At 38.7% G+C, this 12,132-nt stretch overlaps 1 protein-coding gene across 1 annotated transcript in view; it reads left to right on the forward strand.

Moving 5' to 3' along the window:
- The window catches only part of TM7SF3 (transmembrane 7 superfamily member 3), a 32,590-nt gene extending 21,833 nt beyond the window's left edge, over positions 1-10,757 (forward strand). Inside the window, exons 7-12 of the mRNA XM_032855207.1 lie at positions 1,883-1,969; positions 4,153-4,233; positions 5,042-5,194; positions 7,754-7,851; positions 8,440-8,602; positions 9,867-10,757. Of these exons, the coding sequence (XP_032711098.1) occupies positions 1,883-1,969; positions 4,153-4,233; positions 5,042-5,194; positions 7,754-7,851; positions 8,440-8,602; positions 9,867-10,129 (845 nt within the window). The 3' untranslated portion in view covers positions 10,130-10,757. The remainder of the gene's footprint in view (positions 1-1,882; positions 1,970-4,152; positions 4,234-5,041; positions 5,195-7,753; positions 7,852-8,439; positions 8,603-9,866) is intronic.
- The last annotated feature ends 1,375 nt before the right edge of the window (positions 10,758-12,132 follow it).

A 12,132-nucleotide genomic window follows, 5' to 3' on the forward strand; every position in this document is an offset into this window, starting at 1 on the left:
GTTGCTTTCATTTTCAAGCTTGATGTGTATGAGGACATTTTTCCTGAGGTTGGAGTAGGGAGGAGGTATCCACATTGCCTTTTAATTAAAACCTTGGCCCTACGTATCATAACCTAAGTGATACTGTGATGATTAAAGACTCTACTAGGACTGTCTTCTGTCCTTCCAGACCATTCACCCCTTTGTCTTCATTGCCCCCCAAAGTGCCCCTTTTGTCTTGAGCGTTGTCTCTAGAGTCTACTTCTTATGAAACCTTCTGCCGTCTGGTTTTTCCTGTATCATTTTTTCCTGTCCTTTCCTGGTTCTGTGATTGGGGTTTCCATTTAGTTCTTACTTGTTGTCTGATATCATGGAAGCAAGCTGTGTGTCTGTTTTTATTGGGTTGGAAGATCTTGCTAACCTTGATGATTGTACTTGCTGGAAACTGCCACTAGATTTTCATTAGGAAAAAAACTATCCCAGCAGACTCCATGCTCGTGGTATAAAGATTAAATCATAGAACAACAATCAGCCACAGTTCTGAAATAAGCAGAATGTGGCGTCTTACCTTTTGTTTCATCTTTCTTTTGGGTGCTTTGTTCTCAGAAAAGCTGCTGCGTGGGTATGTATCATGTCCTGCAAATTCTGGTCTTCTGCCTTGTGTTTCTTATTTAAATATAAGTCTTCCTGGTATCTCTATCTGAGCACTCTTAGGTGTTTTATGTGTTTTGATCTGTGGTAACATTGTAACATTTTTCACATGAGATTGTATAGGTGTTTTGTTTTTGTTTTTAGTTCAGGGATTATTTTCTTGTGTTTATCTCAAAGGAGGCATGATGGTGAATTTAGTGTATTTTTCTCTTTGGTAAGAGAAATATTCTTTTGGTTTGCGTTATTTATATTTGAGTTGGTGCCTATTAAGGGCCATGAGATTTGGGATTCGTTGGCATCATGAGGTATATTGTGCTTTATTGTTAGTTATAATGTTACATTTTTTTCAGAAGCAATATGTGTAATGAATATGGGCAATGATTTGTTCATGTGTGACTTATGGTGTAGTACATGTTTTTTTATTTTAATGTGAGTTTCAGTTAAGATTTTTTATGATGAAGAACTTCAAAGAATCTTCATATACTAATTTTTCAGCATTAACGATTTTGATTCATGGTTTTGATTTCAGCTATATACCCACCTGGGTCTTGGCCTCCTAGCCCTCCTTTATTACTGGATTTTTTTTTTTTTTTAATAGGAAATCTGTGGCCATCATTTTGTTCACAAAATTTCAGTGTGTATGTGCACACTTGTGTGTGTGTGTGTGTGTGTGTGATATAGGCACAGTAATCACTGACGCAAGTTTCAGTGAAAAATACCAAAGACAATTCCCTAATACCATCAAATTAACAGCCAATATTTACATTTTCCCAGTCATCCCAATTGTTTTTCAGTTTTTCTTTTTTTTTATTTTGAATCAGGTTTCGGATGACGTCTGTACATTGTATTTATTTGATGTGTCTTTTAAGTCTTTTAATCCGTAGTCCTTTCCATTGCCCTCCTTTCTTCTTGCAGTTGGTGAAGAAATGAAACTATTTTATGCACACACGATTCCCCAAGAATATGTCAAAAGTAGTGCTGCATATCTTGTCAGGAAGCAGAGATTTTCTGGTTCCTCTTTTGTTATAGTAGTAGCATTGATGGTCATTGCCCATATAAAATAATTTGTTGGGGATGGCAAGGGTATTTCCAAGTAGGTTTATAATTTATATGCTTATATTTGTAAATGATATATTATAAATTAAAATAAGTGTACATACTATTGTCAGCACCCTTTGCTTTTTTCATGAAGCTTTGTTCTAGTAATTAAAAGGTTTGGATATATTACCCACTAAATTTTTATTATTTTTAGGAAGAGTATCAACCAAAGTGTTCTTCACCCTTTTTGCCCTGCTTGGTCTCTTCATTTGTTTTTTTGGACACAGATTCTGGAAAACAGGTATTACTGATGTAGTTGCTGTTTACATGACATGGTTTTTTTTGCTTAAATTCTGCTGGGGAATTTGAATTTTAAGGAGGCGAAGCAACTGCTTATCTCTAGCTGTCTTCATAGATTTGTGGCTGGGTTCTTTTGAGTAAAGATTTTACTTAGTTACTTAGTTCAGTAAAGATTTTACTTAGTTTAGTTCAGTAAAGATTTTACTTAGTGCATTTTAATTTTTTCTTTTAATAATGGAGTATAACCTCCTCTTACTAAGAGGGGAACAAAACTGGATTTATTCAGTGAACGTCAATTGCTAGGTCGGCTAGCTGACTAAAAGTAACTGGGGTTGGAAATCAAGACATTTGTGTAAGAATGGGTGGATTTTGACAGTGGTGACTGATGTGGTTTCACATACATCGAGCAGCAGGTCTGTGGTATATGTATATTGAAATGTCTCCTTAGTCCTGGGAGGTTCAGACTGCAAATAGGAGCTCCACAATCTTCTCTGTGAAACCCATTTGGGGAGTGGGACACAGTAGTCCCCTCTTATCCATGGGGCATACTTCCCAAGTCTCCTAGTGGATGCCTGAAATTATGCACAGTACTTGAACCCTATATATATATATTTTTTTTTTCTATCCATGCATACCTATGATAAAATTTAATTTATAACTTAGGCACAGTAAGAAATTAACAATAACTAATAATAAATAGAATAATTATGGCAAGATGCTATAATAAAAGGTAGGTTAGTGTGATCCCTCTCTCTCAAAATATCTTTTTGTCTTGCACTTGTGAGATGATAAAATGCCCATATGATGAGATGAAGTGAGGTGTAAGATGCAGGTAAGAATTGTGACATGGTGTTAGGCTACTGTTGACCTTCTGTTGGAACCTCAGAAGGAGGATCATCTGCTTCTGGACTGTGGGGTAACTGAAGCCATGAGAAGAGAAACCGTGATGAGGGGGACTACTAGATAAATTATGCTCACTGAATTGATTTGAATTTTGGGGCTGCCCTTTGTGTAACAGTGTTGGCAATCACCAAAAAAAAAAAAAAAAAATCCTTACAAGAACTAAAACAGAGCATCAAGGAAAGAGTGAAAATAATACTGATCTCAAACTTTTTAAACTTGCTTTAATAAATTATGAATTGTGGGGTCGCCTGGGTGGCTCATTTGGTTAAGTGTCTGACTCCTGATCTCAGCTCAGATCTTGATCTCACCTTTATGAATTCAAGCTCTGTGTTGGGCTCCATGCTGGGCCTGGAGCCTACTTTAAAAAAAAAATTATGAATTGAAATATGCAACTTCTTCATTATTATATTTTCTCCTTGATTGAGTAGAAAATATTCTGAAGAATGTTTAATTCCTCAAAGTATAGAATGATTCTATAACAAAGAATATAATTGCTTAGCTCTGGGCAAGGTCCCAAAGATATTACTAAGTATTTTAATGGATGAAGACAGTGATTAATTATTCAGCCTAGACAAGAAAGGATGAATTAAAGGAAGGTATAGAAGTTACTTTAAAAAAAAAAAAAGTTACTTTAAAAAAAAAATATTTATTTATTTATTTATTTATTTGTCAGAGAGAGAGAGCGAGTGAGCACGCACAAGCAGGGGGAGCAGCAGGCAGAGGGAGAAGCAGGTTTTCTGTTGAACAAGGAACCCAATGCAGGACTCGATCCCAGGACACTGGGATCGTGACTTGAGCTGAACACAGATGCTTAACAGACTGAGCCACCCAGGCTTCCCAAAAGTCACTTTTTACTTTGAAATATTTTGTTATTTTTCCTTACCTTTTATTTTTGCTCATGTAACAAATTAAATCTATTGTGTAGTTTCAGATCAGACACAATGACAGAAGTATACCATTCTTGTTTTCAGTGGGAAGTACAGGGATATTAAAATGAGCTATGAAATTAACAGTTAACGACTTACCAATTGATACTGACCTCTATGCAGTGTATCTAATAGTTAATACTTTAATACTGTATTCATTGAATATTTACTCCCAGCCACTTCTAAATTTTTCCTGTCTTTCAGGTGTATCTTTCCTCAGAATGTCCTAATATGTGTGAATTCTGAATGCTTAAGCATGTATTTGTAGGTTTGAAATTTAAATTGCACTGTGAAAAGAATACCTAACCATAGCTTCTATTTTTTTTTTCTTCTTTTTCTGGTGGTTTGCTACTAGAATTATTTTTCATAGGCTTTATCTTCATGGGTTTCTTCTTCTATATACCAATTACAAGACTGACGCTTCTTACGTATGATGGTAAGTGAAAATAATACAGTTTGGGAAGAAAGGGGTTGTGCTCATACTCCCCCTTTCTTTCTATAGTTTGAACAGTATTATGTGTAATAGCTTGTTATGTGTGTAAATAATGAGCCACTTACACATAGAAACAGCTTTTCTATGATGCTCATTTAGACCTTCTCTTCTGGAATTTTTATTTATTTATTTATTTGTTTTTAAGATTTTATTTATCTTTTGACAGGCAGAGATCACAAGTAGGCAGAGAGGCAGGCAGAGAGAGAGGGGGAAGCAGGCTCCCTGCTGAGCAGAGCGCCTGATGTGGGACTTGATCCTAGGACTCTGAGATCATGACTTGAGCCAAAGGCAGAGGCTTTAACCCACTGAGCCACCCAGGTGCCCCTCTTCTGGATTTTTAATTTGCCTGCTGAATTCCGTGGTACTTAGGGAAGTGAAGGGTTATGTTGCTGTAGTCCACCTATGTGGTATATTGAAGATACGAGATTTACAACAATCAAAATATTAAGATTTTATCTTCAAACACAACCCATCCTTCTTTGTCACATTTAGCAGAATGCTTATTGCCCCTTCTTCCTTAGCCCCAATTTGAGGGTTGTGCCAAGCCACACCTATCACTTGCCCAGGAGGTTTCTGCAGCTCTGACCAGCCTGTCCTTAGGGAAGGCCTCCCCGTGCTGGAGTCCGACATCGCCTCAGTGCCTGACCCACAGAAAGGCTAAGGCTGCCTCTGGCAGTGGTATCGTGTGTCTAAGGCATGTGTAAGGAAAAGCTGCCTCTGGTAAAACAGTTCATCTTCTCCTTCCGTGCAGTTCGTCTGATTCTGACAGCCGTCACTGGAAGCCTTGGTGGGATTCTCCTGGTAGCTGCTTGGTGGCGATTTGGAATCCTCCTGATTTGCATGCTGTGTGTTGGATTAGAGTTGGGCTTCCTCATCTCCTCAGTGACGTTCTTTGCCCTGCTGGGTAGGAGATGTGTAATGTTTTCTGCGTTCAGTTCACTGTTTGCAAGACCTCATTTGGGTTCTCTAGGTGCAAATACTGCCCCATCAGGGACTTGGGGCCTTGCCTGTAGAGTTCTGGAAATATCTATGGATGATGTGGCACTTGAGGGAGGGCCAATACAAAGTGACTCATGAGCACTGAAGCCCGGTGTATCCCACAGATAAGCTTGGCACAGCTGTGCTAGCAGCTGGGTTGGGAACCTGGTGCTTCATTCCTGGGTTGTCTTTTACCCTGACTTTCACTCCCGCCACCTGCCAGACTCCAGGCATTCTCATATATCTACTAAAGGGTGGCAGCATGGGATGGTTCTGGGGATTTTTTTTTTTTTTAAGTAATCCAGTTTCTATCAGTTTTAAGAATGTGGTTAACTTGTAATTTAACTATCTTTTGTAGGGTTGGAGAAATTTCCCTTTATCCTTCTAAGGTTCGTCAGCTGGTCTAATCATTAAATTAACATAAGATAGATTAACAAAAGGACAAATTTAATTTTGTATGTATAGGAGCCCCTTAAAAATATGGGCCCAAAGGCTGTCCAGCAGCTGAGGCTTCATTGTCATCCTAAGCCAAGGAATGGGGTAGGCGCCTGGGGTTTGCAAGGTGGGGAGTGCAAGTCGCAAGAAAAGAAGAGCAGATATGTGGTAATCAGCTGTTTGCCTTCCCAGGCAGGTGAACATCTCAGATAAAATAGTTACCATGCGTAGTTGCTCTCTTTCTGGGTCAGGCTCCCTGTATAAATGTAGGCAGTTAGTGAAGCAGTTTAAGTTTTTCCTGACTCTGCTGGGTCCTGATTGCCTTCAACTCAAAATAATCCACATGCCAAAGTGTACATTTTGGAGTGGCACATTCTGTCCCCTTCCACTTTGCGGTTGTATAAGAACTTAACGTTTCCTGATTGTTGTAAAAAATATTAAAAAAAAAAGTTTTTATATTCTAAGGTACTCTGCTATACTATTTTCTTTTTGTGATAATGTTTAGTTCTTCTGTTATGTATATCAACATCAGATTAAAGTTGATAGAAATGTTAGATATAAGAACTATCTCTTGAGGCCATCATCTCTTGAGCACACATGATATAATTTACAGAGTGCGGTTGGCTCTCTGAAGATATTTTTTTCAAGACCAGAAAGAATTGACAAGCGGTGTGTTTACTGTCCATCCCAAGTCCCTTTGTTCTGATTTTAGCCAAACCTACAGTCAGGTTCATTCTCACAGGCCCCCTTGCCAGTAGCTTTTTATCTAGATTGATACAAAGTAGCAGTGTTTAGATTTGGCTAAAGGATAGGTTTACAGGGACATGTGTTGAAAATGCAGATTCAGGGCCCTACTCCCTAAGTGCTAAATGAACTACTTAATGAGCTCCCTTCCCTTTCTTTGCCAGTGCTTGGAGAATGGAGGCATGATTGGTTCGAATTTTTAATAGTTAATGTGTTTATTTGTGAACTGTCTCATTGATGAAGGGCAGTTAGGGTGACCTTCTCCAGTGGGTGCAAAATCGTATTTTTTAAGCATTAAAATTTGAGAAATACTGACTAACTTCTCAGATCTAATGCAGTCACTACTGTTTTCACCTGATGATGTAAATAGTAAAGAGCTTATGCTCTGAAGGGGTCAGTCTTCACATGCCTGCATCACAACTACTATTTTTAATCCCTGGATTTCTTGACTTTTTTTTTTTTTTTTTTTAAGCTACATGTGTATTTTGTGGAGGTTAATGCAGTTAAACTACAGAATATGATCCATAAATTCACCTCCCTGCAACCTGTTGCAGTTCACTTTCTGAGAATGTGGAGTCCCAAGGCCATATCTTACTGTGGAACTCTCACCCTCTTCCAGGATTTCTGGGTCTCAACATATGGACCACCTCCAGTTGGACTGAATGGTGGTGTCAGCATCAGTATAACTGTCCGGCTTATGTCCTCGCTATTTAAATGTAAGGGTTTAGTGGAAGCTCAGGCAAGTGGTTAGCCCCCGTCTTTCTTGATCTTCCAAGATGCAAGGCCTGGGCAGGAAATTCACTGATGGCAAAAATCTAGTGAATGGATTTTGCTGCTCATATTGGGTAGGAGTTCATATAGTTAGCTCTGAATGCCATTTACTTGCACTTTTTACTTTGCAGTACAAAATCATAGAGTGATAGAAACACAGAGCAAGGAAGGATGATATGGAGCTTGGACACGAAATAGTTCAATCTTCTCATTTTATAAGTTAGGAAACTGGGCCCTAGTATCATGGCTAGTGAATGGAAGAGCTTGGACTAGTCCAGCCTTTTCTAAATTTTCCAGGGACTAAAAGCAGAGCATTTACCTGCTTGATTTTCCTCCCACTCCTCAACCTTCTCAGACATATCCTTCAAAGGGGATTGTACTGGCAGTTAAACGAAAAATGTCAGAATTCATTTCTAATTGCCAACCTGTTCCCTGGTGGTCATAATAAACCTTCGATGCATGTCTGTGTTGAGATGTTGAGAAAATGAAATTGAACTTGGTAAACCTGCTGTTAACTCTTGCTTTCTTTTTGCAGGGAACCTGAAGATTTTTCAAGATGATGGTGTGTTCTGGGTGACCTTCTCTTGTATAGCTGTTATCATTCCAGTAGTTTTCATGGGCTGCCTAAGAATAGTGAGTGTTTTCATCCAGTGAGATTTATTCATGCTACTGTCCCAGGCCTTCAGTTGATGTTCACTTACTGCATCATTTTGCATGTTTTATTTACTGGGGAGAGCTACATGAGAATCTTTAGGAGATGATGAATTTTAAATAGGCTTGTTACTGTGAAAGCAAGAGAAGTTCTGATTACAATTAGTACACAGTGTTTTTTTTCATCAAGTGGGGCAGGTCACCGCTGTCCGTATGCTTTGAATGGTGGGAGCAGAGAGGTTGGGCTCGTGTAAATGCACAAGCGGATGGATTGTTCGTTTCAGCGGTCTCTCCAGATGAAGTGTTCTTCATCTAGTTAGACTTTATTAATGAGGTTCTTCCCCAGGAAAGACATTTCTATGATTAAAGTAAACCGTGTTTTAAGAACTCACTGTGGGTGTCAAAGGTGGTTGTCAGTTTAACCTTATAGGTAACCTTTATTCAGCTCTGAGATTTGACCCTGTTTCCTGTGCCCTGAGGGAGCAGAAGTGAGTCCCTGTGAGTGGGAGGGTTAGAATCCACTCCTTGTTCTGCCAGTGGTGACGCCTAAACACTTGTACTCTTCCACAGCTGAACATACTGACTTGTGGATTCGTTGGCTCCTACTCGGTGGTCTTGGCCTTTGACAGTTACTTGTATACAAGCCTTTCTTACATCACTTTGAATGTACTCAAGAGAGCACTCCACGAGGATTTCCACAGAGCTTTCACAAATGTGCCTTTTCAAACTAATGGTAAGACTAAATCCAAAAATGCTAGCCCACTTGTGCTAACAAGAACATTTGGTAACTAGATTGAAAGAAGGTTAACTGGATGAGAGGAGGAAACTCGCACAATACAGATGCTATTAGAGTCTTCTGTTAATGTTCACTTATGATCATAGGAGCAGAAAATTCAAATTTGTAAGGAGGTTGAAGTTCATACTTCTAAAAATGAACTTTGTTAAGAAATTTCTCAACCAGGATTACTCTGGTTACCTGGTCAATTTCCAGTTGGGGTGGGATGAGAATGATGGTCTGATTTTTAAAGTTATTCCTTTGTTTCCTTCCTTTAAAGAAGCATGTAATTTGCTACTTGAAAGAGAAAAAGTGATTTTCAATCAGTAGGTGTTATTGTTTCTGCAATTTTAAGATTCTACCCATTAAAGCTTCTCCGTTAACTTTTTGAAGAAAAAAAAAAGTACTAAATTAGATTGCTAAATTACTGAATCAGATGTTCACAACGATGTATAGGATGTATTGGTTCCAGAAATGTTAAAATATGGAAGATGGAAAAGCATGTCTTGGAATTGAAGATCTATAAGCATAGTACTGATTGCTGTGAATATTTAAGGGCAAATCTTTCCCTCTACCATCCTGAGCCTGCCCTCACTGGATAAGAGGTTGATGGTAGAGACCTTGAAATCCACATGTCTTGCAAGTTTTACATACAAAACAATATTTTGTCCAACCTTTGCCAGCAGCTCAGTTAGTCTGTTGAACTGTTGAACCTTCTGTACCTTCTCTGTGTGAAGGGGATGGACCCCGCATTGAGTGGAATGAGAGAAAAGAGAGCAGAGTGGCGTCTCATGTTCCGCACATGTGTTCCGTAGATGTGTTCCACACATCTCATGATGTGTGTTTGTGGGGTACAGCTGGAGGACTGGACGCTTTCTCCCTACCCCAGCCCCAGGAAAACACGAAACAACGAACAACCACGCCTGTAGGCACTGGTCATAGAGTATTAGAATTCCAGGGATCCAAACAATGGATTCTTTACAGCCTCTCCGGACTTTCAAGTGCCTGTAACAGAAAATTCCCATTTTAAAATTTAAGACTGTAGCTTCCTTATTCATTCCTCGGTTGTAAGTGAGGAAATACACGTTTGGCCAAACTCACCAGAAAGTCTAATATTGCCGAGAAAGAATGACACAGATTTAAACTCTGAAAGGTTAAGTGTTAGAGCTCTTTTACGTTGCAAAATACAAGAGTTCAAACTGCTTTTTTGCTGTTTTTTTAGACTTTATTATCCTGGCAGTATGGGGGATGCTTGCCGTAAGTGGAGTGACGTTACAGATGCGAAGAGAAAGAGGGCAGCCATTTTTTCCTGCCCACCCATACAAGTTATGGAAGCGAGAGAGGGAGCGCAGAGTAACGAACGTTCTGGACCCTAGCTACCACATCCCTCCATTGAGAGAGAGGCTCTACTGCCGACTAACCCAGATCAAAGAACTCTTCCGGAAGGAACAGCCAGCTGGAGAGAGAACACCCCTGCTTCTGTAGATGCCAAAAGGCTTGGTCAGTGTGATCTTGAAGTACAAGTCAAGCGTTGCCCCAGCTTTGGTGTGGGCATGCTTCAGCCATCTCCAGTGCAAGTCTGAGAAGAAAGCAGGCTTTTGTATCTATCTGTGCTTTGTACCATATTGTGGTGTCCTTACTGATATATTATCAAAAGGTACCCTTCTTTTGTTTATTTTTAATCGTGGTAAAATTACACATTTACTGTATCAGTCATAAAGTGTATAGTTCAGTAGGCACTTTGTTTTTGCCTCTTATTGCTTAAAATGCTAATTTAAATACTAAATTATGTCAGTTATTTGAAAACAGGTCAACTTATATAGATAATAAAACTTTGATATGGATATAATGGCCTCTTTTTTTCCTTTAAAGGCCCTTAAAGGAGTGTTGACATCTCATTTCCAATTTAAAGTGCATTAGAATTGTTTCTTAGGAAACCAGTTGGCTCCTACCCCAATCTGTAGTCCCATAAGTAAGGAAACCTTCTAAAATTTGCATTTTGTACTTCTTTCTGCTAAATTGGTGGGTATTAGCATTGATGTCAAATACAGGTTTCAAAAATTTTCTTTTATATACTTTGTACCATCTGTGTTTTAGTGATGAGGAGCGAGTCCAAAAGGAATCCTGTAATTTAAAGGAGCTGCTTTGAATTAGGACCTTGGATTCTGTAAGGAAAGTCCTTTCAGTTTTGACCCTTTTCCTCCACAAGCAAGCACGTGGGTGCCCTGCACTGCATACTCACTCCTCATGGCCTTTTGTCTTAACTGTCAGGGAGGCTGCCTCTGGTTCTGCTGTGGATTGTAAACCGGGAATGTGGCATGCCTGAGTCATAGTGACGGTGCTTGTCGTTGGTTGCATATACATCTGTGAGTTAACCACTATTTAAATGATGCTGCTTTTCACAGTTTTTTAAAGTACAATAGATTTCTGAAGTTTCAGGTAACTGGAAAATTTTCAGTTTTTGCATTTAAAAGTGTTTTGGAAAGGCTGAAACAAAGTGCAGACATACAAAACTAATCATTTTTGCTTTGCAAAATTACATACAGGTGTTAACTATTCTGTAATCCTGTTTATATTAACTTCAATAATACTTACTTGAAATTTTTTTTAATCCCTTTAGGGCTTCTGACTTCTGTCATATCTTTGCACATTCTAACAAAGTTCTGTGGAATGTTTGTGAGTTATTTTCCATACCATCAAAATGTATTGCCACTGAAGACTAAAGACAGAGCACACTTTTTTGGAGGCTTGAAACAAATTGTTTAAAAATTTTCATAATTTGAGTAATAAAAAGCCACTTTGTATAATTTTTTTAAATAAATGCCTATTTTGAAAAAATGCTAAAAAGTCTCATTAAATTTTTTTTTATGATTTTATTTATGACAGATCACAAGTAGGCAGAGAGAGCACCAGGGGGAAGCAGGCTCCCCACTGAGCAGAGAGCCCAATGTGGGGCTCTCTCCCAAGGACCCTGAGATCATGACATGAGCCAAAGGCAGAGGCTTAACCCTCTGAGCCGCCCAGGTGCCCCTCATTTTTTATAAAATTTTTTGACCAACTCTATTTGTACGATAGCAATAAAGACATGATAGAAGTTTCATAGGTATAAAATGACTTCCATCTGGAGAATTCAATCTTTATCTTAAAAATTCAGTTTAAGCCTAAATGAAACAATAGGAAATGAAGGAAATCTGAGGCAGTGTGTTAACATTTATATCGCTTGTTAGAAGGAAAGCTGGTATCTTTGGTGGATTAATTCATGTTGGTGTCCTTAGCACTTCAGGTTTGTCCAACTGAAGAAAAGTGCGTAGTAGTATCACCAGAAAATTCATTATACTATTCCTAAAATGTTTTAGTTCTGATTAACCTGTTATAGGTTAGCTACCTGGTTATCAAACCACAGCAGTTAACTAATGCTATGTAGAAGGTTGGGAGAGAAAATGGGTTCTACCAAGGAAACTGCTAGACTATTAGACCAGGTACAGACC

This window comes from Lontra canadensis, unplaced genomic scaffold (genome assembly GCF_010015895.1).
Source record: "Lontra canadensis isolate GAN:19392208 unplaced genomic scaffold, GSC_riverotter_1.0 scaffold9, whole genome shotgun sequence".
NCBI lineage: Eukaryota > Metazoa > Chordata > Mammalia > Carnivora > Mustelidae > Lontra > Lontra canadensis.